General features: G+C 45.3%; 1 protein-coding gene across 5 annotated transcripts in view; it reads right to left on the reverse strand.

Moving 5' to 3' along the window:
• Positions 1 to 2,530: 2,530 nt before the first annotated feature.
• PARP6 (poly(ADP-ribose) polymerase family member 6) overlaps positions 2,531 to 24,130 on the reverse strand; it is a 127,371-nt gene continuing 105,771 nt past the window's right edge. For all 5 annotated transcript variants that reach the window (XM_077472469.1, XM_077472467.1, XM_077472466.1 and 2 more), the window contains 2 exons: positions 19,787 to 19,871; positions 2,531 to 3,010 (listed from right to left, as the gene is read on the reverse strand). In XM_077472469.1, coding sequence (XP_077328595.1) covers positions 2,908 to 3,010; positions 19,787 to 19,871 — 188 coding nt within the window. In that variant the 3' untranslated portion in view covers positions 2,531 to 2,907. The remainder of the gene's footprint in view (positions 3,011 to 19,786; positions 19,872 to 24,130) is intronic.

The raw sequence follows: 24,130 nt of genomic DNA on the forward strand, positions 1-24,130 counted from the left end.
CCTTTTGGTGGTATTTGATCACCTCTGCGGTTTTTATTTTTTGCTAAACAAATAAAAAAAATACCGAAAATTTTTTTTTTGTTTCAGTTTCAAAACTTTGCAAATAAGTAAGTTTTCTCCTTCACTGATGGGCACTGATGGGGTTACACTGATGGGCAATGATAAGGCGGCACTGATGGGCACCAATGAGGTGGCACCAATGAAGTGGCACTGATGAGGCGGCATTGATGGACACCGATATGTGGCACTGATAGGCGGCACTGATGGGTGGCACTGATGGGCGACACGGATGGGCACTGATAGGTGGCACAAATTGGCATGGATAGGTGGCACAGGTGGGCATGGGTAGGCGGCACAGGTGGGCATGGGTAGGTGGCACAGGTGGGCATGGGCAGGCGGCACAGGTGGGCATGGGTAGGCACTGATAGGCGGCACAGATGGGAACTGATAGGCGGCATTGTATTATAATATATTGTACTAATGGATGCCAATCAGTGCCAATCAATAATGCATGCCAATCAGTGATGCCCATTGTGGGCACTGATTGGCATCCATTGTGCCACTGATTGGAATCCCTGGTGGTCTAGGGTGGCATACCTTGTCCTTGGCATCCCTTGTGGTCTGGTGGCGTCCCTGGTGGTCCAGTGTTGGCATCCTTGGGGGGGCTGTGCTGATAATCGATCAGCACAGACCCCCCCTGTCAGAGGAGCAGCCGATCGTCTCTCCTCTACTTGCGTCTGACAGACGCGAGTGAGGAAAAGCCGATCACCGGCTTTTCCTATTTACACTGTGATCAGCCGTGATTGGACACGGCTGATCACGTGGTAAAGAGTCTCCGTCTGAGACTCTTTACCGAGATCGTAGTTGCCGGGTGTCAGACTTAAACACCTTCCTGCCCAGACCAATTTTGAGCTTTCAGTGCTGTCGCACTTTGAATGACAATTGCGCGGTCATGCTACACTGTACCCAAATGAAATTTTTATCATTTTTGCCGCCGTCTATTTGCTATGGGCGGGCGGCAAGTGGTTAAAAACACCTAGACATTTTCAAAAAACATTATCAAAAAATATGGGGATTTAGTCACACCATATTGCTATACGGTGCTTAAGCCCACTTACTGCGACAAAGTACCCCATGATTAGTGGGTCCTACACTATCCATAGACTAGGAGATCCTGCTTCTCTGAACCATTATTATATTTTTGTTCTGTTGTATGGTCTTATGGCAGCACCATCTTTATGCATTTTTTTTGGGTGTGCCCCCCAAATATCTGCCAAAATAAAAAACAAAATGGCGTGGGGTCCGCCCAAAAATCCATACCAGGCCCTTATCTGAGCACATAACCTGGCAGGCCGCAGAAAAAGAGGGGGCGCCCCCCTCCTCCTGAACCGTACCAGGCCACATGCCCTCAACATGGGGAGGGTGCTTTGGGGTAGCCCCCCAAAGCACCTTGTCCCACAAGGTGTCCCACAAGAAGACTTTGTGGGACATTTTTATTTTATTATTTTTTAGCCCGATGCAAAAAGCAGAGGTACTACCAGAAGAAATTGCATCAACTGCGTGAGCAATAGTCAGCCACTGGCGCTGCTTTTAATGATCTTTTTTTAGCTCTCCCTCAATGCTCAGCCTCATGAAGTGGGGGAGAGTTCAGCCAGGTGGGGGGTGTCTGGTGGAAGCAACCCCCCCCAAACTTAGCGCAGGTCTGCCTGCTAGCCAGAGGAAAAAAGCCTGCTGCTTCTGTGACACAGCATGATCTCTGAGGAAAGCATGAGAGGGTACGTGCTCCATACAGCCCCCAGTGGTGACACTTAGGCATGACAACATTTACTTTTTTAAAGGAGACATTTCATAAGAAAATTAAAAATTCCTTAGAAAAACTTCACTTACCTTTCCCACCGTAGGGTTTTCTGTAGCAAAACCAACAGACCCAATCTTCACCCTTCACGGTGGGTTCCATTAACAAACTTTCAGGAACTGGGGACCCTCAGGGAACCCCGGTTCCTGGACCTGTAATAGCACCATGCCAGTAAAACTTTATTGCTTAAAATACCAAAGTACTGTATCCAGGGGTCCAGCTCTCTAAAAAGAGAAGCGTTTACAAGCAAAGACCTTGTTTCTTTGGACACGAGGCCCAGGTACCATTCAATTTGGCCCAAAAAAAAGACACTTTGAATGGATCCGGCTGCATAGTTAGCCCCATTAAGGATTGCTTCAGTGGAGCTCAGCACAGCACATCTTCACTCGTGACCAACACCTTAGACACTGGCGAAAAAACTGAGATACTCCCGGTATGGGTGGGGGTTATATAGGGAGGCAACTTCCTGTTTAGGGTGTGCCCGAAGGTGGACTATGACCCACATAGTATTTACTATGGCTCTGTGTCCCCTGATGTACGATTAAATTAATGATGGTCTGCCCAACCAGTAATGCGTGGCATGAAATTACCTTTAATATTGCCTGTATGATCCAGATGAAAAGTTTTCCATACTCATTTCACTTTCATTAGTCAAATAAAGGAATCAACTCCAAATAAAATTTTCATGTTTTTTATTTTATTATTTTTAACCTTTTTGATTTTCTTTTTGTTAAACAAAGAGTTGTAAATGAGAAATGTTCAGAGTAGGGATAAAGCGAGGGAAGGGGATAGCACTGTCACAGGGCAGAGTCTGTATATTTCAGGTAATTGTTCCAGTTCCATGACATCTCCACACAGAAAAATATCTTACTGTATCCTGGAGAGCCTGATCAGTGCAAGACCCTCATCTCCACATCAAAGAGGGTCACAGAGGGTGCCCAATCTCCTTCATGTGAAGCAAGAAAGAGACCAACATTTGCCCCATGATCTTGGTCCTAGAGAGGACAGACTGTTCCCCTCAGTAGCAGCTATAATCCTGAGGTTAATATCCCTCATCCGCTGTACACCTGGGTTCCAATCACTCTCATGATCTCCTTTTGGATCTTGGGGTCCTGAGTGTTAATGTTGGCATCCCCCACCTGGCCATCTTCATACCTTTAATGAGAAAGGCATTTTTAGAATTGGAACAGTAAATTGAGTGCAGCACAAATGGTAATCATATATTATACAACACAGTTTGCATATTCAGGCGGACCGTGCAAGGGGCAATGGTAATATATAAATAAAACAAACCTTTAACAGCCAATCAGAATTCATCTTTAAAGCCATCTGACAACAGTAATCTGATAACTGCCTGCTTGCTGTGGGATACGTATTTTGGAATTTCTAATGAGAAAAATTCTTAGATCAGAATATTAACTGCTAAACGCAAATGATGAGCAGTTAAGCCCCTTGTTCCTATACCCTTATTGACATAACATTTTTTAATTTAAAGGGAGAGTTCAAGAGTTGTACAATTGTATGTATTAAAAAACAGTTGTACATAGACTTTTAAAAGTCATAGTGGGCAGGAGTTTTCTAAAATCTTCATCTCAGCTGACACAATGATTACTTTTACAGTCAAGAGCATGGTCAAATCCTTTCAGGTAATCTGTTAAAAAAATGTATGCATAATGTACTATAGGAACAGTTTTCCACAGCTTAAAGCAGTTGTATTGCCCGCTTGGTGATTTTTACCTACAGGTAAGCCTATAATAAGGCTTACCTGTAGGTAAAACTAATATATCCTAAACCTACATGGTTTAGGAGATATTGACCCTGCATGCAGCCGGTGACGTCAGCAGCGCATGCGCTTTGAAGGTCCGGCGTGTTGTGCCAAAACTTCAGAGCTCCTTTCTGGAACAGATGGCTCTTGCACGCAATTGCTGGAGTAACATTATTGCGGCTCCAGCCACTCACATCGCTGAAGCCCGCAAACCGGGAAGAGATGCCGATGAAACATGTCAGCCCCCTCAGCGGTGACTGGACGTTGCTGCGGGGGCTTCAATTTAAGGTTAGTATTTCATAATGTGCTAGTATGCAATGCAGTATGCTATTGCTTTGTTGGGTTTTTTTTATTGTTCAGTGATTTACTACCACTTTAATAACTGAACCTCATTTAGGCAGGTCATAAATGGTGCGCTTTTCTTTCCTGCAACTATGGGAAGGGACATTGTGTTCAAAGTCCCCACCACTATGCATTTCATCATTAATCAGGTGCCTCCCGAGGACATCTTTTGATGATGAAATGCATAGGGGCGGAGCCTTACAGCACAACATCACTTCCATGAATTGGGGCACACGCCGGCTCTGGATTGTACCAAAGTGGCGGTGCTGCATTACGAGCACTGGCACAATATCCTTGATGCTGGGCAAGCACATTCATTTGTGAGTGCAATATTTTTTATGTTTTGAATGAGTTTTAATAAACTAGAGGACTTATGCCATGATCTTTCCTATGTTTTTTTCTCTTGATTATATGGGTGAGTGGACCGAGGCTATCTGAACAGCGGTAAAGTGTATGCTTATGTGACCCACCTCAGCGTAAGCTCAGGGGGTCAACATTTGCGGGTGAGTGCATACGCTGGTGGGAGCACAGAAGGTGGAGCGCGGTGGTGATTTATTGAACACACAAGGCACTTTATTTTGGGAAACGTATTGTGGAGAGTCAGCCTGGGGCAGGGTTTAGAAGGGGTAAATTGAAGAGGGCAGGTACTTCCCCTTCAGACCTGCTTATTGCCAGCTGAGTTGAAAATGTCAGAGGGGAGAAGTGTGTTTGGAGAGAGATGGCTGTTGAGCTATCAAAGCTGAGAGGAGCTTGAAGCTGGAAGGACCCCTGTTACCTATGACTTGATCCTGCTGGGTGAGCTTGTTTGAACTGGGACTTTTCTATGTTATATGCTGTGGCTGGGATACTGAGCATTATTTAAAAGGCCTGTCTTATACGGCTAAAGCCGCATACACACGGGCGGACTGTCTGTCCAACTTAGTCCGCCGAAACACTTTTCAGCGGACAGTCCGCTCGTGTGTGGGCTTCAGCGGACTTTTTCAGCGTGCAGTCTGGCGGACTAAGTATTTCGGAATTTCCGTAATATTGTCTGTCCAACTTTGGTTTCAGCGGACAGTCCGCTCGTCAGTAGGCTAGTTGGACGGACTAAGTATGGCGCATGCTCAGAAAGGATTTACACGTCGGAAGGTTGCATTGCTGTGTATTGGACGTCCTATTTCTAGTCCCGTCGTACGTGCTGTACACGTCATCGCGCAAGCTTTCAACGGACTGTTTGTTCATCGTGTGTGGTCAAGTCCTTTCATTCGAAAGTAGGACGGACTGTCCGTCGGATTGTCTGATGGACTTAGTTGGCCAGACAGTCCGCCCGTGTGTACGCGGCTTTAGAAGAGTTTTTGTGTTGTTTGAACTGCCTATAAAGACAAAGCTTGTCAATTTTCTGTTTCTTTTTGCTGAATAAACCCTTTTAAGTTGACTGAATTGTCAGAGCCGGCTTGTCACCCCCTGATCCCTTACAAATTGGTGGAGCTATGCATTGGGCAGTTTGAGGGGTACAGGCCAATCACATGTCCTGGGTGAAAGCTGCACAGGCTGTGAAATCTTCAGAACAAGCCATGAAGGAGCTAATTAAAAAATTAGCAATGGTGAGTTCAAGCGCTCAAAGGCGGACATTATCTTTGTCCAGGAGACTCACCTCCTGAAGTCAGGCACCTTGTCGTTTGCCCACAGACACTTCCCACAGACATATCTTGCCTCTAACACACACAAACGGGCTGGCGTAGCAATTCTTTTTAAACAAGGTTCCCCCTTCCAATTACATTCACAATATGTAGATCCACTGGGTCACTATCTTATTTTGCGAGGCGCGTGGAAGGGGTCCAACCTAACTTTATGCAATGTTTATGCGCCCAACACCAACCAGGTTCCCTTCCTCTCCAAAGTGTTTAAACGATTGTACTCCTCGCCCCACCAATTTTTGGTGGTTGGAGGGGACTTCAACGTGGCCTTTTCTCCGACATTGGATAGGCTTTCAGTTACCTCGGGGAGGGCCGGTGGTATGGATGATAGGAAATCCACCTCGTTCCGCCAGCTGACCAGAAAGTATGCCCTGTTTGACGCGTGGCGCACGATGTACCCCTCCGCTAAACAGTTCACGTTTTATTCTCACCCTCACCAGTCCCACTCCCGCATTGATCATTTCTTTGTAAACGCCCCCACGCTCCGCACATGCACAAGTTCAGACATTCAAGCGATTTCGTGGTCGGATCATGCGCCAATTACTCTATCACTGGCCCTTGCCCCAGGCTCCTCCCGTGCTTGCCACTGGCGGCTTAATGAATTTTTACTTAAACACGATCCCTCCAGGTCTGAATTGGAGAGTACTCTGCGGCTCTACTTTGCCGAAAATACCTCTCCTGAGGTGTCTCTGACCTCGGTGTGGGAGGGCCACAAGGCTGTGTTTAGAGGTCAGTGTATTGCACTATCTACGGCCATGAAGCGGAATGCGAACAAGGCGAGACAGCTTCTGCTCAGCAGGTTACATGATCTGGAGGCCAGATCACACGCTTAAGGCTTTGGTGAGCACCAGGGCGAGCTTACGGGACCTAGAGGTTGGGAAGACGGAGAAGGCTCTTCTTCGTCTGAGACAAACTTTCTATGATAAAGCTAACAAATCCCATACACTTTTAGCAAGGCAACTTCGTGAGAGGACTGCGGGCACCTCACCCGTCTCCATCAAAGATGCGACCGGCACTTTACAATCACACCCTTCTAAAATCATCCAACTTTTCCATGATTATTATTCCGCCCTTTACAACGACCCGAGTGTTCCCCATAACCCTCCCACACCCGCTTTGGCCCAAGCAATTGACGAATATCTGTCGGACTGTGACCTCCCAAGACTCTCCCCCACGGCTCTAACTAGCCTTAACTCTCCAGTTGTAGATGAGGAAGTAGAGGACATAATTAAAGCCCTCCCTAACAACAAGGCCCCTGGGCCTGATGGCCTACCTTACCTTTACTACAAATCTTTTCTGCCGATCCTGCTTCCCCGACTTACTTCGCTATTTAATGCCTTCATGTGCACGACGACCATCCCGAGGGATATGCAAACGTCCTTCCTGACCGTGCTTCCCAAACCTGGGAAAGACCACACTCTGTGCTCTAATTATAGGCCAATAGCTCTCCTAAATTCGGATTTAAAATTTTTTACTAAGTTATTGGCCAACAGACTGAATGCTTTTATGCCCTCATTGATCCATAGGGACCAGGTGGGGTTCATCCCTGGTCGTCAGGCAGGGGATAATACCAGGAGAGTGATTGACCTCGTGGAGGTGGCGAACAGGAACAATACGGAAGCATTACTCCTTAGTTTGGATGCTGAAAAGGCCTTCGATAGGCTAGGCTGGCCCTTCCTGTTCGCCACGCTCCGGAGGGCGGGGGTGGACGGTCCTTTCCTACAGGCTATCTCCCACCTCTACTCGTCCCCACTGACCCTGGTTAGGACCCAGTTTGCCCTCTCTCCCGCGCTACCTATCACCAATGGAACTCAGCAGGGATGCCCTCTATCCCCTCTCTTGTATGCCCTGTGCATCGAACCCCTTGCTGCCCATATAAGGCTAAATCCGAACATTCATGGCATCCCGGTCCGGACCAGGGACTTTAAAGTGTCCCTGTTTGCGGATGATGTCCTCCTATCCTTGACTCAGCCACATATTTCCCTGCCGAATCTCCATAAGGAATTAGATGCTTACAGCCTTCTCTCAGGCTACAAAATCAATAATTCGAAGACGGAAGCCCTTCCCCTTAATATGGCCCCGGGGACTTTGTCCACCCTGTCTCACTCCTTTCACTACGCTTGGAAGACATCCTCTCTAAAATATCTGGGGGTACATCTTACTCCGACCTATGAGACTCTATATAAAGCTAATTTCCCCCAACTTTTCAAGGACATTAGGGCGTCCCTGGCCAAATGGAAATTACTAAAACTGTCCCTCTTTGGCAGGTTAGCGACCATTAAGATGACCATCCTCCCTAGGCTTCTCTACCTCTACGAGACTCTACCCATACCTATCCCTCTGGCGCACCTTAGGTCGCTCCAAGGTGACCTTATCCGTTTTTTTTTGGAACTATGGAAGGCACCGGATAGCACGGTCTGTATTATTTGCCCCACGCTATCAGGGGGGTCTAGCCTTCCCCAATGTAACCAAATATTATTTAGCGGCCCAACTTAGACCGATAGCTTCGTGGTGTACGCTACACGCCTATAACCGCTGGTCCCAAATCGAGAAGCTGTGGTTGGCCCCTACGCATCCTAATTCCATGCTGTGGAGCACGGAAATTAGCCTTAGTAAGTATCAATTATTGGGACCGATAGCACTGGTTCGCACTTTATGGCTCCGCTCCAAAAAAGTATATCCGCTGTCTTCCCCAACCTCCCTGGCCACCTCTTTCTTGTTTACTCCCACTGTTCCGGATAGTCTGACGTCTCGAATGTCCCAACCTTGGTTTAGCAGAGGTCTCTTTCGTTTTGGTCAGCTGGTGGACACCAGGACTAAGTTACTTAGATCATTCCAGGAATTGAAGGATTTATTTGATTTACCTAAACAAGCATTCTATAGCTATCTGCAGATCCGCCATTTCGCCCAATCTTTTACACAGACCCTACAATTCTCCCCTTTAACTGAGTTTGAAAAGATATGCCTGGAGGGCTCGTCTCCGAAGGGCATGATCTCACGTACTTACCAAATTTTAATAGCGGATTCCTCCCTGACGGGTCCGCGGCACGCGTATATGGATAAATGGGACAGGGACTTGGGGGAGGCCGTGCCCTTGGAGACGTGGCAGCGGGTCTGGTCGCGTGCAGCTAAAAGCTCCGTTTGTACTTTATATAAGGAAAATCAATACAAGGTTATGCTGCATTGGTATCAAACTCCGTCCCTGCTCCATTCTATTTACCCCACCGCGGACCCCCGCTGTTGGCGCTGCCGTAGTGCAGTCGGGACGCTGTTCCATATTTACTGGACTTGTCCTCGAGTTGTCCCCTATTGGGAAATGGTTAGGGCCTTATTATATACCATTTTTGAAGCACAAATACCGTTAGACCCCAAGCTGTTCCTCCTGGGCCTCCCTCCTGCTACGTTCTCCCGATCCTCCCAACTCCTGTTAGCCCATGTGCTGACGGCTGGGCGTTGCCTAATTGCCCTTAAATGGAAGAAACAGGAGATCCCTTCACTAGTTGAGTTACACACTAGAATTAGAGACGTCAGGCGTATGGAATATCTTACAGCTTCCCTAAATAACACGCTTGACAAACATAACAAGGTTTGGGATCTTTGGGATAAGATGGAGGCTTCCGCCTTCTGAGGGGGGAGGGGGAGGGGGCGTGGGGTCGGTGGATCGTAGAGGCGTCCTTTGCTTTACTTTTCTTTCTTTTACTTCCCTTTTCATTTCTTTCTTCTTCTTTATCTACTCTACACCTTTTCTCTCCCACTCTTGGGCTGTTCGCACGATTCTCCGTGTTCTTGTTCGCCTTTCCTATTTTCCTTCTTTCTCTTTGAGCTCCCTTCCTTTTCCCCTTTTTTTTGGTCACGGACAGGTTTGTTTACTTGATTGGAGGCAGGATGCTGGAATCTAACTCTCCCGGTAACGGAGTGTCATTGTACTGAAATGCATGTGTTGATGCAATGTTGTATTCTCTGCCTTTGCTTACTGTGGTCTGTGACCGCTTACTTTTATTGCCTGTGCCTTATTATTCCTTCCTTGATTTCTTTGTTTCACTTGAAATTTCAATAAAATGTCAGTTTTCAAAAAAAAAAAATAGCAATGGCTAATGCCCAGGCAGTCGATGTGCAACAGAAAACAAACAGCTTACTAGTTGAAAAGCTAGCAGGACTGCAAAAGGCTTTGACCCAGCAGGCTGAAATTATGAAAGGTGATCCCGCTGTAAAGAGTGACCTCCGGAAGGCAGTGCAGCAGACTATGCAAAAGATGACAGCCACAGATAATGTGGAAGCTTACATGGCAATGTTTGAAAGGATTTCAACAAGGTAAGGTCTCCCTGAGAAAGACTGGGCAGATGCGCTGGCTCCTTTCCTGACTGCATATCCTCAACAGGCCTATTGTGATTTGGCCGCTGAATCAGTACGGGACTATAAACTGCTTAAGGCAGAAATCCTAGCCAGGCTGGGGGCAAACCGTGTTCATGTCTGGTGCTTTGACAGAGCTAAGCTTGCCCATGCACAACTGTATTGTCTAATGCACCTGTTCCAGGATTGGCTGAAACCAGAGGAGAAGACCACCACTCAGATTGTAGAGCGAGTTGCACTGGATTGCTTTTTTCAGAGTCTTCTTAAGGAGCTGCACTGATGGGTGGCTCAGTCTGAGCCTCAGTCCCTCGATGAGATGGCGGCTGCTGTCAAGCACTACAGTTGTGCAGAAAGTGTCCAGGAGAGTCTATTAACGGAGAGCTGGCCCGTTCTAAGGAAGTACATTTGAGTGACAAGATGGCACCGGTTGAACGCATGGTGTCTGCTTGGGTGCCTGACACTCCCTCTAGGAGCACCCTTAAGTAAAACCTTCCTGAGAGTCGGCAAGGAGAAGGGGAACCCCGTGACCTTCATTGTTGGTCCTGCCAACAACTGGGTCATATGGCGGCCCAGTGTCCAAGGCGGGAGGAACTAATGGAATGTGACATGGCTCGACATGGCTCTATGTTTGCTTTTGCCACTGGTCTCATGAAAAATCGAAGCCCATTTGAGAGTGTGGTGCGGATTAATGAGCAGGAGGTTATAGCACTTCTTGACTTGGGGAGTGGGATTACCCTGCTCCGATCGAACAGGTTTCAGGGAAATCTAATACCCAGGAAAAAGATTGGAGTGGTCTCTGTACATGGGTTCTCAAGGACTATCCAATGGCCCATGTAACCCTGTGCACAACTGCAGGAACTGCTACACTGAGAGTTGGGGTGATCCCGGGGTTACCCCATGATTTTCTAATTGGGCGAGACTGCCCCCTATTTTGGGACTTTGTTCAGGGGCCTCCCCTAGAAAGGAGAAACCCCCATGTGAAGTATTAAATACTGTGTTGCAGGAGGTAAACAGTAAAGAAATCTGTCAGATGTGTGAACCTGCAGGAGCTGACCTAGATCCCCTGGAGGTGTTTGAAGGATGGGAGGCAGAGAGTTCTTCCTCTGGGCCTGACTTGTCATATCTTGGGGGTTCCCAAAGTGACTTCTTTACTGCTCAGAGGAAGGACTCCCCTTTGATCCCCACCAGGGAACAGGTCACATCATTGAGTGGTGAGCCACAGGATCCTGCGGAAGATATGCGCTCTCCCCGAGTTGCTGTGCATCACACACTATGCTACAGGGTATCCAAAAATTGCAAAGTGCTTAAACATGGGCATAAGCCATTAACGAGGACCCAGAGGGGGGTTGCCAACTGGTCTGCCAGGGTCAGAGAGTCTAAACCTGGGGATCAAGTGCTAGTGGTTGAGCCTACTGTGGAGAGCAGGTGTCTGACGGAGGGACAGGTACCCTCTGAGATAGTAGGAAAGGTTGGCACTGCTCTCAATGGTAACGAAGATAGAATCCATGCTGGTGACTTTTTACAGCTGATGCTACCAGACGACCACATTGAGGACTGCCTGGCTGAATTTGAAAACATGGCATTGTTTAAAGGGTGGCCCAGAAGCCGCTGGGCTGAATTGGTGCAACCGCTCCTCAAAGAGGAGTACCAGGAAGTGTACCGCCTTATGGAAACAGATAAAAATTACTATGATAGGTTTACAGCAGCAATCCAGGCTAGAAATTATGTGGATTCAGAGTAGAAAAGGGGCATAGATCTGGGCGCGTGCATTTGGGAAAAAAAAGATGCCCTTTCCCAGGCCTATGGCCATTGTGGTATAAATTGTCCAGCCCCAGACCTTTAACGGGGGGGAGGGGGGGTGGATATATGGAGAGTCAGCCTGGGGCAGGGATTAGAAGGGGTTGATTGAAGAGGGCAGGTAATTCACCTTCAGACCTGCTTATTGCCAGCTGAGTTGAGAATGTCAGCGGGGAGAAGTGTGTTTTGGAGAGAGATGGCTGTTATGCTATCAAAGCAGAGAGGAGCTTGAAGCTGGAAGGACCCCTGTTACCTATGACTTGATCCTGCTGGGTGAGCTTGCCTCAACTGGGACTTTGCTATGTTATATGCTGCGGCTCAGTGGCTGGGATGCGGAGCATTATTTGAAAGGACTGTCTTATACTGCTAAGAAGAGTTTTTGTGTTGTTTGAACTGCGTATAAAGACAAAACTTGTGAATTTTCTGTTGCTTTTTGCTGAATAAAGCCTTTTAAGTTGATGGAACTTTCTGAACCAGCTTGTCACCCCCTGATCCCTTACAGTATTTAAAAGAACAGTCATTGGTTTATATTTATACACAGAAGCACTTTGAAGATCTGGATGGACTTTTGTATATGTAGTTTTTTTTATATGCAACTTTTATGACTTACTTTATGATAGCACATGTAAATGATTGTGTGGTTTATGACTAGGCACGTATAACTCATAATAATTTATGATTTACACTTGTTACAGTACTTGATAGTTATAGGGGTAAGCGCAGCCCTTTTTTTTACTGATTTACTGTATGGTGTATACATATATTTGTTCTCTATTTAAGGGCAGCAGCGACCCACATAGCACACAATATATATACATAAATATAATGTTTTCCTAGGTGAGGGTGCCTGCACCGCTTTCCCAAACCCCTAACAAGAGGAATCTCAAAGCATCTCATCTTGTGATAGCAATTGGCAACTTAAATTGTATGTTATATATTTTATTGAAAATTATGCTTCTCTAGCTCTCACCCTCAGGGCCTATATGTACTTTTGTGGCTGTCAGAACCCTTTCCACCACCCACTCTGTGGCCATTACCACCTGGGATGTCCCAGCCACTGTCTAATTTACATACCGTGAAAAGCTGCTTCACAGCAATTGGCTGGTCTATTTCAATGAGAAGCGTAACCTTGTCTTCATGACATGCATGAGAGTTCCTCACACATGAACATTAGTATAATATTTGTATACAGCTGCGGTTGACTTGATGTGAAATTCGTAAATCTCACATGTAACATTTAGCATAGATGACATGAGAAATTCCCACTTGCTTGAAAACCTGTTCACACTACACAGTGTCAATTTAGCTTCAAACTGTGGTGTGTGGGGGGCGGAAACAAGTATCCTCATGGGGCTTTTTCTGATACTTCAGTTCCCTGTTTCTGCTTTTTACTGATAGTATCTGCAGCCCTGTTACATAAAATTATGCAATAGAACGCAAATTTCATTGCTCACTATCCCAATGCTCTTAAAGGGGAACAATGAAATAATAACATATTGCAGATGGTAATGTAGAAATATTGAAAATGTTCATTCTCTGCAGGTGCAATTGGTCCCTCTTTGCATGTGCCATAGCAAATAATAGAGTGAAATATCTTGTTTTGCTTGTTTTATGTATTTATGTTGGATAGGTTTATGTTTCATGAATACACGGTGTGCAGTATCTCCTGCTTCACAAGAAAAATATGTGATCCCCTGGAAGGTCATTAGCTTGGGTTTGTCGACCTGCCCATGCCAGTCTCTAAGGTGTCTCCTTACAGTAACAAAACTACTCTCTCATCACAAAAGGACTCAATACTCTGGGTTAAAAGTCCCAAACTCTACATGAACTTCACAAGAGAAAGCACTAAATGTTTTTTTTTTCTGCAGGAAACTCACTTCAAAAGTGACTCAATTCCTAGATTATGAAACTACAGATTGTTCATGGTGTCCACACCACCAACACAAAATACAAAACTAAAGGGGTCGTAGTCCTTTATTCCATTCCCCATACTCCAACTGAAAAACTGTAGACAGAGAAGGTTTTTATTTGTTTTTTAAAAGGTATCTAAAAAAATAAATCAATTACTCTTGCTAACAGGTACTTCTCTAACTACAAATGGGTACTCTACCATGTGCGAAAAACTGCACCAGCGTAAAACTGGAATGCTAATAGGAGACAACTTTAACATCCTCCTCAGTCCCTTACTGGACACTTCCACGTGGGCTTCCTCTAGCCTTACAGAGCACTGTGTCAAATTAAGAAACACATCTCTACACTTATGTTCCATGACACGTCCCCATGACACAGAAACAAATGAAACCAAGCAAAAGCTTGAGTCCTAAAGGATTACCGGTCCAGTATTACAAAATTCTGGAAAAAACACTGAGTCTCCATCTTGTTACAGACTGCAAGTCTCTCCCTGATCAACTCACCTCTCCCTACCTACTAGAAACAAACATTACAGTACCGTCCAAAGAAGAGAGGATCCCAATTAAAGGGCCTTCACACTTCTCAATGTAGATATATATATACCAAGATTTTTTGTGATTTTATTACCATATTCATTCCTTGGAGCAAGATTAAAATTGAAAAGTCACCTTTCTGAAACCTTTATGATCATCAAAGCTATTGGCTACTAGCCTGAATCTAGTCCCATCGTAACGAAATTACGTCATCACGTTTTGAAAGATCGGATTTTTCGACAACTTAGTCCGACCGTGTGTATGCAACAGTTTCGGACACAATCCGTCAGACTAAATCTGACGGACAAAATCCGACGGATTTGGTTGTGGAAATCTCCGACCGTGTGTACAGGGGCTAACAGTGCTTGGTGTGTTTATTGGGAGGTGTTTTTACTAAGGCATGTGCATAAAAAATGGCACATCCCCTCTGACAGGACAGATCTCTGTATTGTTTACATTGACAGAGCTCTATCCCGTCCTACTCTTCACAGATCAGCGGATGGCGGCGGTCAATCTTTGGCCAGCACCCGCTGATCGCCTTGTGCTGTGGAAAATCACAGCACAGGCAGCGCATGCAAGCCCCATTCCCCTAAGTCAGGCATGTCCAAAGTCCGGCCCGCGGGCCAATCGCGGCCCGCGGCCCGGTTTTGAACGGCCCGCCTCGTAATCTAAACATATATATCTTTTGTGGCCCCCGGCGATCTCCCAGCGCCGGGGCCACAAAAGATATATAGTCTGGTTGCATTGGAGATAGGAGGCTGTACGAGCGCTGTGCACACAGGTGTATTTCCTGTTTACACGGCAGCCTCTGTAATAAGAAGTCCCATCTCCGCTATTGGACGACTGTTCTGTCCATTAAAGGAGGCGGGACTTTCTCTTAAAGAGGCCGCTGTGTAAACAGGAGATTCTCCTGTTCTTTGGCGCTCGTTTAGCCCCCTCCATGTCCCCTCCAAGGCTGCACTGATGCCAATGGTAAGTACATTCCTGGCTAATGGTGGCTGCATTCCTGGCTAATAGTGAGTGAAATCTTGGCAATGGTGGCTGCATTCCTGGCAATAGTATGTGAAATCCTGGCTAATGGTGGCTGCATTCCTGGCTAATAGTGAGTGAAATCCTGGCAATGGTGGCTGCATTCCTGGCTAATGGTGGCTGCATTCCTGGCTAATGGTGGCTGCATTCCTGGCAATGGTGGGTGCATTCCTGGCAATAGTATGTGAAATCCTGGCTAATGGTGGCTGCATTCCTGGCTAATAGTGAGTGAAATCCTGGCTAATGATCGCTGCATTCCTGGCTAATGGTGGCTGCATTCCTGGCAATAGTATGTGAAATTCTGGCTAATGGTGGCTGCATTCCTGGCTAATGGTGAGTGAAATCCTGGCTAATGGTGGCTGCATTCCTGGCTAATGGTGAGTGAAATCCTGGCAATGGTGGCTGCATTCCTGGCTAATAGTGAGTGAAATCCTGGCTAATGATGGCTGCATTCCTGGCTAATGGTGGCTGCATTCCTGGCAATAGTATGTGAAATTCTGGCTAATGGTGGCTGCATTCCTGGCTAATGGTGAGTGAAATCCTGGCTAATGGTCGCTGCATTCCTGGCTAATGGTGAGTGAAATCCTGGCAATGGTGGCTGCATTCCTGGCTAATGGTGAGTGAAATCCTGACTAATGGTGAGTACATTCCTGGTTAATGGTGGCTGCATTCCTGGCTAATAGTGAGTGAAATCCTGGCTAATGGTGGCTGCATTCCTGGCTAATGGTGGCTGCATTCCTGGCAATAGTATGTGAAATCCTGGCTAATGGTGGCTGCATTCCTGGCTAATGGTGAGTGAAATCCTGGCAATGGTGGCTGCATTCCTGGCTAATAGTGAGTGAAATCCTGGCAATGGTGGCTGCATTCCTGGCTAATGGTGGCTGCATTCCTGGTAATGGTGGCTGCATTCCTGGCTAATGGTGGCTGCATTCCTGGCAATGGTGGGGGCTGCATTCCCAGCAATGGTGGGCGCGCAGATGGGCACTGACCCTTATTTTGCTTTACAGTTTTTTATTTAAAATTGTAAGTTTTTTTCCTGAAACTTCCCTCTTATTCACCAATAAATACAGTATATCCAAATAACACGCCCGAGCTCATCTCTTCAACACAAAGGCAAGAGAATTCTTGTTGGGCCGTGTATTAGTGTTCGAACGAACACACTTAGACCGAATTTTAATGGTTCAAAGAATGTCAGGAAAAATGGTCGGCCCTCGTGCATGTTCACTTCATCAAATCTGGCCCTCTTTGAAAAAAGTTTGGACACCCCTGCCCTAAGTGATAGGTGATCTAGCCCAGGAGAGCTGCTCTGCCTTCATACTCATATGTGAGGCAATCAGCAAGCAGTTAAAAAAACAACTATACTAAATCTTTTCCACTTAAAATAACCTTACCCCAAGGAATGCTACTCTTAGATTAAACTTTGCCCTCCTGACATTGCCAAAACATGAAGGGGGAAGTGGTTTTCTAGAGACTCATGCAATTAATATTGGGAGAGTCAGCTACAGCATTCATTCTGCATAAAAAGAGTGGGTAGGTCTGGAACAAATCCATGTTCTGGGTTCACACCAAACAGTCCCATTGGTAAACATTACGCAAGACCGCCTCATAGATTCTACTTTAAAATGCTTATCTAACATCCTTAAGTCCCTTACTATCTTCAGGCCCTCTCGCACCTATATCCATGAGCCCAGGTTCGAACTGGGCACATCCCCAAACTTCTTAAAAGCCTACTAGCAACACATAAATTCTAGCATACCAATTCTTCAAGAATTCAATCTTCTGTGACAGAGCTACCATGACCTTTTGTAACACATGTTTAGCCGTGTTTAGGAGTGTTTACCATTTTTTTCTGCCAGAAAGCTCCAGTCAAAAACGCAAACCAGAATGTTTTTTTTCCTGCCTCTGAACACTGAGCTTAAAATATGCCTCTAGACGTCCTAAAGTGCATGGACACATAGGATAATATTGAGCTGCTTCTACAGGCGAAACACAAAACTCCTGTAGCAGCAGTGTTTTTAAGACAGTGTGCATGGATCCTTAATCTCCACCCTGTATTCTAACATGGTTGCTGCACATAACCCCTTCCCCAACACTGAATCAACCTATGGAGCATGGGGAAAAGGCCAGCTCCCGTGCCAACGGACATGGACAAGGGTAACATTAACCTCACCATCCATAAAAGCTCTAAATGCTACAAGTTACAGTGCCTTGAAAACGTATACATACACCTAGAAAGGTTCCACATTTTGTCATGTTGCAATCAAAAAAGTAAATATATTTTATTGGGATTTTATGTGATGGACTAGCACAAAGTGGCACATATTTGTGAAGTGGAAGGAAAATGATAAATGGTTTTCCAAATTTTTTACAAATAAATATCTGAAAACTGTGGCATGCATTTGTATTCAGCCCCCTTTACTGTGATACCCCTAACTAAAGTCTAGTGGAACCAATTGACTTCAGAAGTCACCTAATTAGTAAATAGAGTCCACCTGTGTGTAATTTAATCTCAGTAGAAATCTCAGCTGTTCTGTGAAGCCCTCAGGCCGCGTACACACGCGGGGACTGTTCGCTCAACTTTGTTCGTCAAACAGTTTCAGCAGACAGTCCGCTCAAAATTAGCATGGACGGACTTGGCCACACACGACGAACGAACAGTCCGCTGAAACCCTGCGCGATGACGTGAACGGCACGTACGACGGGACTAGAAAACGACGTCCTATACACTGCAATGCAACCTTCGGCGTATAAATTCTTTCTGAGCATGCGCGGAACTTAGTTTGACGAACAAGCCTACACACGCGGGGACTGTCCACTCAAACCAAGTTTCAGCGGACAGTTTTTCGGGATTTCCGAAAAACTTTGTTCGTCAAACTGTCCGCTGAAGCCCACACACGAGCGGACTGTCCGCTGAAACACTGTTCAGCGGACAAAGTTGAGCGAACAGTCCCCGCGTGTGTACGCGGCCTCAGAGTTTTTTTTTAGAGAACCTTAGTGAACAAACAGCATCATATTGGCCAAGGAACACACCAGGCAGGGCAGAGGTTGGATTCCTCAAAACCTCGTCTCCGGTCTCAACTTCCAGCTCTGACAGCAACCAAAGGACGAGCGGATCGGGCCCGCCCCAGGACCAGCAAAGGGCGCATGCAGCCAGGGAAGGCTACTCGGGGCAGTCTGTGGTCTAATAGCATAGAACAGATCACCCCCATCTTCACCAGCCAGAAGAATGGTCTGCTGCTGGCCAGCGTGAACGTCTATGGAAGGAGGTACACACTTACCCACAGACTGGGACAAGGGGTGCACAGAAGGGACTGTAGACAATGCTAGGGGCCCCCCTCTCTAATCCTCTCCCTCTCATCCCCATTCCACACTCTCTCTCTCATCCTCCCCCCAACAACAACCCTAAACATACAGCCAGAGCTACAATGGAATGGTTTAGATCAAAGCATATTCATGTGTTAGAATGGCCCAATCAAAGTCCAGACCTAAATCCAACTGAGAATCTGTGGCATGACTTGAAAATTGCTGTTCACATATGCTCTTCATCCAATCTGACAGAGCTTGAGCTATTTTGCAAAGAAGAATGGGCAAAGAATTTAGAAAACTTTATTATTTTCCTTCCACTTCACAATTACAGTATGTGCCACTTTGTGTTGGTCTATCACATATAATCCCAATAAAATACATTTACGTTTTTGGTTGTAACATGACAAAATGTAGAACATCTGAAGGTGTATGAATAATTTTTCAAGGCACTGCATGCTCTTGATGGTACAGAACCCATCTGTTGTACACACATTCTTACCCCCACTTTCTGAATGATGTGTGTTCTGTACCAAAGTAGAATGCACTTTGTTGCTGATATAGTGGTACTGCCCAAATATCCATAACATTATTTCAACAACCATAACCAACAACAGCCCAGACTTCACTCCAGCACAATACTTGCTCCTCTTACTCCACCATGCCACTGCTCTAAAATCTCTGATCCTGCAAGTGAATAATGTTGAAAATGTGTATACTCTTGTACCGGTTAGGGAGATTCACCTTGTCTAATTATCCTGTTTACTGTTATCACTGAGAGTAAAATATTTCACTTGTGATATGGCTAAATAAATGCAGGTAAGGCAATGATGGAATCTGATTTATCAAGTCTGTTTAATTTCATATGTAAAGCCTAGTACAACAGGCTACTAATTTCGTCCGGCATTTGCCAGTTCAATAGATACCAGCAACATTCGGCCCATGTGTATGGCAGCAGATCGAACAGAAGCCGGCCGTTCTGTCACAAGGCTAATAACTGAACAAGGTCTGCCAACCAGCTCCCAATCAGCACTCTCCGCCATCGGAGTGTTTTGGTGGGGGGTCTATATGTATGATGCTTAAGTTTCTAAAGGGGTGACATGTTGCAAAGAATATTTGTATTCTACCAAAATTATTCACCTAAAATACCAAAGTTCTAGCAAAGGACACATGCATCACAACATTTAAATTTAGTATTGTACATGGCATTGATACAGCTACTTACACAAAGAAAAACCGTGTGCAGACATGGTCAGAAACCGGGCACACCCAAATATTCCCATGCTTCTGCAGATCCTTTGATGTTATTACTATGAAGAAGCATAATAATGTTACGATCAGAATAAATCAAGAAACTTAGTAACATCTGAAAGAATGTTTAACTAGACAGACTGTCGTGAACATCAGAAAGGTAATTTAGACATGTGACAGAGAAGCTGACATACAGACAATGAGAATACAAAGATGCAAGCCTTGCCAGAATCCCTTTATTAAAGAGGAAACAGACTTAAAATGTAAAGTATATAGAATGTTCAATTACAGCACACTTTGCATTATCATTGTGTCACATCAAGTGTATCTATTGCTAACATATAAAATCATATATACATTTCCATATTGTATTTTGATTATTTCTAGCCTATTCCCATTAATCTGAATAATCTTAAAGTTTGAGAACGTACTTTTGGAACATCCCCACACATTTACTTCTGTGAAGTCAGTGACGTAGTCACTATGCCCTCTGAATGGGCACTGTTGTGTCACACATTTCACCGAAGCTGCCTTCTAAACTACAGAGGCAGAGGTGCCAAGAGGAATAGGCGAGTCAGTACAGGAAGTACTGCTTGTAGGCAGCAAGGTACCATGGAAGGTAAGGTAAATGACAGATTGCCAAAGGCACCAACATCCTAATAATATAGTCAAAATGTAAAAAAGAAAAAAAGATAGACTTTTGAGGCACCAACACAACAATATATATATAAAAAAAATATAAATTTTAATACAAAAACCTTAAAATTGCACTCTTAAAAACATATTAACATGTTGTGCATAACAAACCTCCCTTAAATGCCTCCCATAGAGTAAATGACACCAACTTATAATCACACATATGTATACAATTCTTAATTCAGAGTAATGGGTAGGTTTCCTCTGTGTATAGGCCATTGCTCAATTCCCCAACACGTTTTGGGGGAATAACCTGTTTCTTCAGGAGGTGAGGGGGGGCAAGCAAAAAAGCCCAGCATCAAGCAAGGGAGGGCACAAAAGTTTGGTCGGGGGGGTGTATCAAAAGCACCTCGGGGGCAGGTGTGGGAATAAGACAAGGAGGCAACAAACACTTATATACTGGATGGGCTTACAAAAATTATTATTCCAAATGTAAATAGATAAAGGGAATCATATTATGTAAATAGAACCAAGGGTACCACAGCAAAAGGCTTGATATCAACATCACACCTAAATCAGCCAAGAGCTAAAGCGTGGCTAGAAGAGGCCAATACAATTATAGATTTTAACCAGCAACCAGTGCAGGAGTCACTAAGCCTCCCAGCACCTGCATTTTCACAGGGCAAACTGCTATGCAATTATTTTTATGAGTTCACATTATACTGTGCCCTAATTGGATTTTGAGCAAAACACCCTGATAATTAGATACTAGATAATTAATTAATAAGTTTTACTTGGATTTTAAATTTTTTTAATTTAGAATTTTAGTATTTAGAGAAACAGAGAAATAAGCATCAGTAAAACAAAGCAAAAGATACCCAAATAAACTTGAGTTCCTATCAGACCACCCTTACATCAGAGTCTTCATCAAAGTCCCCCTTACATCAGAGTTCCCTTTACATGATAGCCCCCATCGAGTCCCCTCTTACATCAGAGGGCAGGTTAAAGTGATTCTAAAGTCAGAAGGTTTTTTTATCTTAATGCATTCTATGCATTAAGATAAAAAAACCTTCTGTGTGCAGCAGCCCCTCTAATACTTACCTGAGCCTCATCTCGATCCAGCGATGGAGCACAAGCATTTCAGCTGTCCGGGACTCCCCTCCTCATAGGCTAAGACAGCAGCGGGGTGCCATTGGCTCCTGCTGCTGTCAATCAAAGTCAGTGAGCTAATGAGGAGAGAAAGGGGGCAGGGCCAAGCTGTGGCCCTGTGTCTGAATGGACACAGAGCACCAGCTCGGATGCCCCCATTGCAAGCTTCTTGCTGTGGGGCACTTGGCAGGAGGGAGGGGCCAGGGGCTCTGATGAGGGACCCAAGAAGAGGCGGAATGGGTCTGCTTTGTGCTAAACCACTGCACAAAGCAGGTAAGTATAACATGTTTGTTATTTTTAAAAGAAGAAACAAATGAGACTTTAGTGTCACATTAAAATGTTGCAGTGTGCTGAATTTGGCCCTAATCTGGAGACCCCTAATCTAGATGGAAAATCTAATCATAGATAGATCAGTAGGATAATTAAGTATATGGCACATCAAATTATGTTTTCAATCATTCAAACGTATTATTCTTCCAGACAATAAATCAATTGACAATACAACTGAATATAAAATTGTTCCATGTATGGCCGCCATTAGCAAGACCACCCCACTTTCTTTCCTGGTTACAACAGTCACCAAGCAGGAACTGAGGCAAAGTCTGCAAATGGGATGAAGACAGAAAAAAATATCTGACAGGGCTTCTATTCTTCCCCTATTTTAAAGGGTAACTAAAGGCAAAACTTGTTTAGTTTGGATAAAGGGAGTATAGGATGGTCCTGTGTCCCATAGGGAAGATTTTCCTTCACTTCCTGTCCCATAGCCAAAACAGGAAGTGAAAGGAAATCTCTCCATACTGGTGGAATCCTGAGATGTCACCAGAACTAGTGTCCCAATTGGAAGATCTCCCCTCTATTATTGCTCTGGTGTCAACCCAAAAATTTGTTGTTAACAGTAAACAGGACAAATAGAGAGGATAAATCTCTTTAACGGGGGCACAGACTTACAGGTGTTCTAATCTCTCTCTACTCTATCCAAAACTAGAAAAAAGGGTTGTCTTTAACCCATTGGCGCCAGCCGTACACAAATATGCAGCCCCTCAGAGCCTGGTCCTTGCTGCCGAGGGGCTGCATATTATAGTTAAATTGCCCCCAATACATCTGTCCAGAGAGCATGTCCGCTGCGCACTCCCAGCACAATTACCATTGCCTAACTGAAAGCTCCCGATCGCTCCCTGCAGTCAGGAGTTTTCAGACCATATGACCGCTGTGATAGACAATCACAGCAATCATGTGATCTTAACACCTCCCGGCATCATAAACCTCTTAACAGGGTTGGGAGGTGCCGGTGCTGAGAGGTTAATTCAATTTTTTTTAAACAAATTTTATAGTTATCAAAAAGGTGGCATCCAGTACTTCCTTTAATTACATTTTAAGAAAAACATTTTATTGCTATGTTGTTGTTGGAGAGTTCATCTGATTTCATGTCTGGTAAAACATAATCAGTACAGGAAGTGAGGAAAAGTCTCTATGATGGTGTTGTGGAGAGCAGTAAAAACCTGACAGGAGTTCTCTTTCCCACTCTATCCAAAACTATGATATAAAAGTTTTGGGTAGACAGACACTTCATGGTGTAACAGCTGTAGTAGGGAAATCTTAAAGGGTAAGTTCACCTTTGTACACTTTTTTTATTTCTAAATTCCAGCTCCCCTATGCACCAATATAGCATTCATGTACTTTTTTTTGCAAAAATATTAAAGCGTTTCATTAAATCTACAGACACTTATTTTTCTTGTTCTAATCCACCAGGGGCGTCGGCAGGGGGTGGCTGGGGGGGCTGAAGCCCCGAATGTGTCCCCCTATAGCCCTGAGTGTCAGCTCTGCAGGGTAGGCAAGAGCGCCGGGACCAATCTGATCCCGAGCGCCGCCAAGCGTGGCCGAGTGCGGCCGAATGCGGCCGAGCGCGGCCGAGTGCCAGAGCAGGTCCCGCCTTCTAGAGCCTGCACATCTATGATGGACGTCCCACTGGTCCAATGCCGGGACAGCGGTACGTGTGACATCCATCATAGGCGCTGTTGGCTCCAGAAGGCAGTAATTACAAAGAGGCTGCTGTGCCACATCCCCGCTTGGCGCTTGGGCGAGCCGCTCTCCTCTCCTCCTGGGCTCCTCCTCTGAGGACTGGCTGCTGTGACACCACAGCTCAGACAGGTCAGTGTATGATGTTAATGTCAGTGTAGGTAGGTCAGTGTATGTAAATGTCAGTGTAGGTAAGTCAGTGTGTGTTAATGTCAGTGTAGGTAGGTCAGAGTAGGTAGGTCAGTGTATGTAAATGTCAGTGTAGGTAGGTCAGTGTGTGTTAATGTCAGTGTAGGTAGGTCAGTGTGTGTTAATGTCAGTGTATGTAAATGTCAGTGTGTGTTAATGTCAGTGTAGGTAGGTCAGTGTGTGTTAATGTCAGTGTAGGTAGGTCAGTGTAGGTATGTCAGTGTAGGTAGGTCAGTGTAGGTATGTCAGTGTAGGTAAATGTCAGCGTAGGTAGGTCGGTCAGTGTAGGTAGGACACTACCGTTAGTGTATGTATATGTCCAGTGTAT

This window comes from Lithobates pipiens, unplaced genomic scaffold (genome assembly GCF_037356315.1).
Source record: "Lithobates pipiens isolate NorthernLeopardFrog02 unplaced genomic scaffold, aLitPip1_a1.2 Scaffold_8, whole genome shotgun sequence".
In the NCBI taxonomy this organism is placed as follows: domain Eukaryota; kingdom Metazoa; phylum Chordata; class Amphibia; order Anura; family Ranidae; genus Lithobates; species Lithobates pipiens.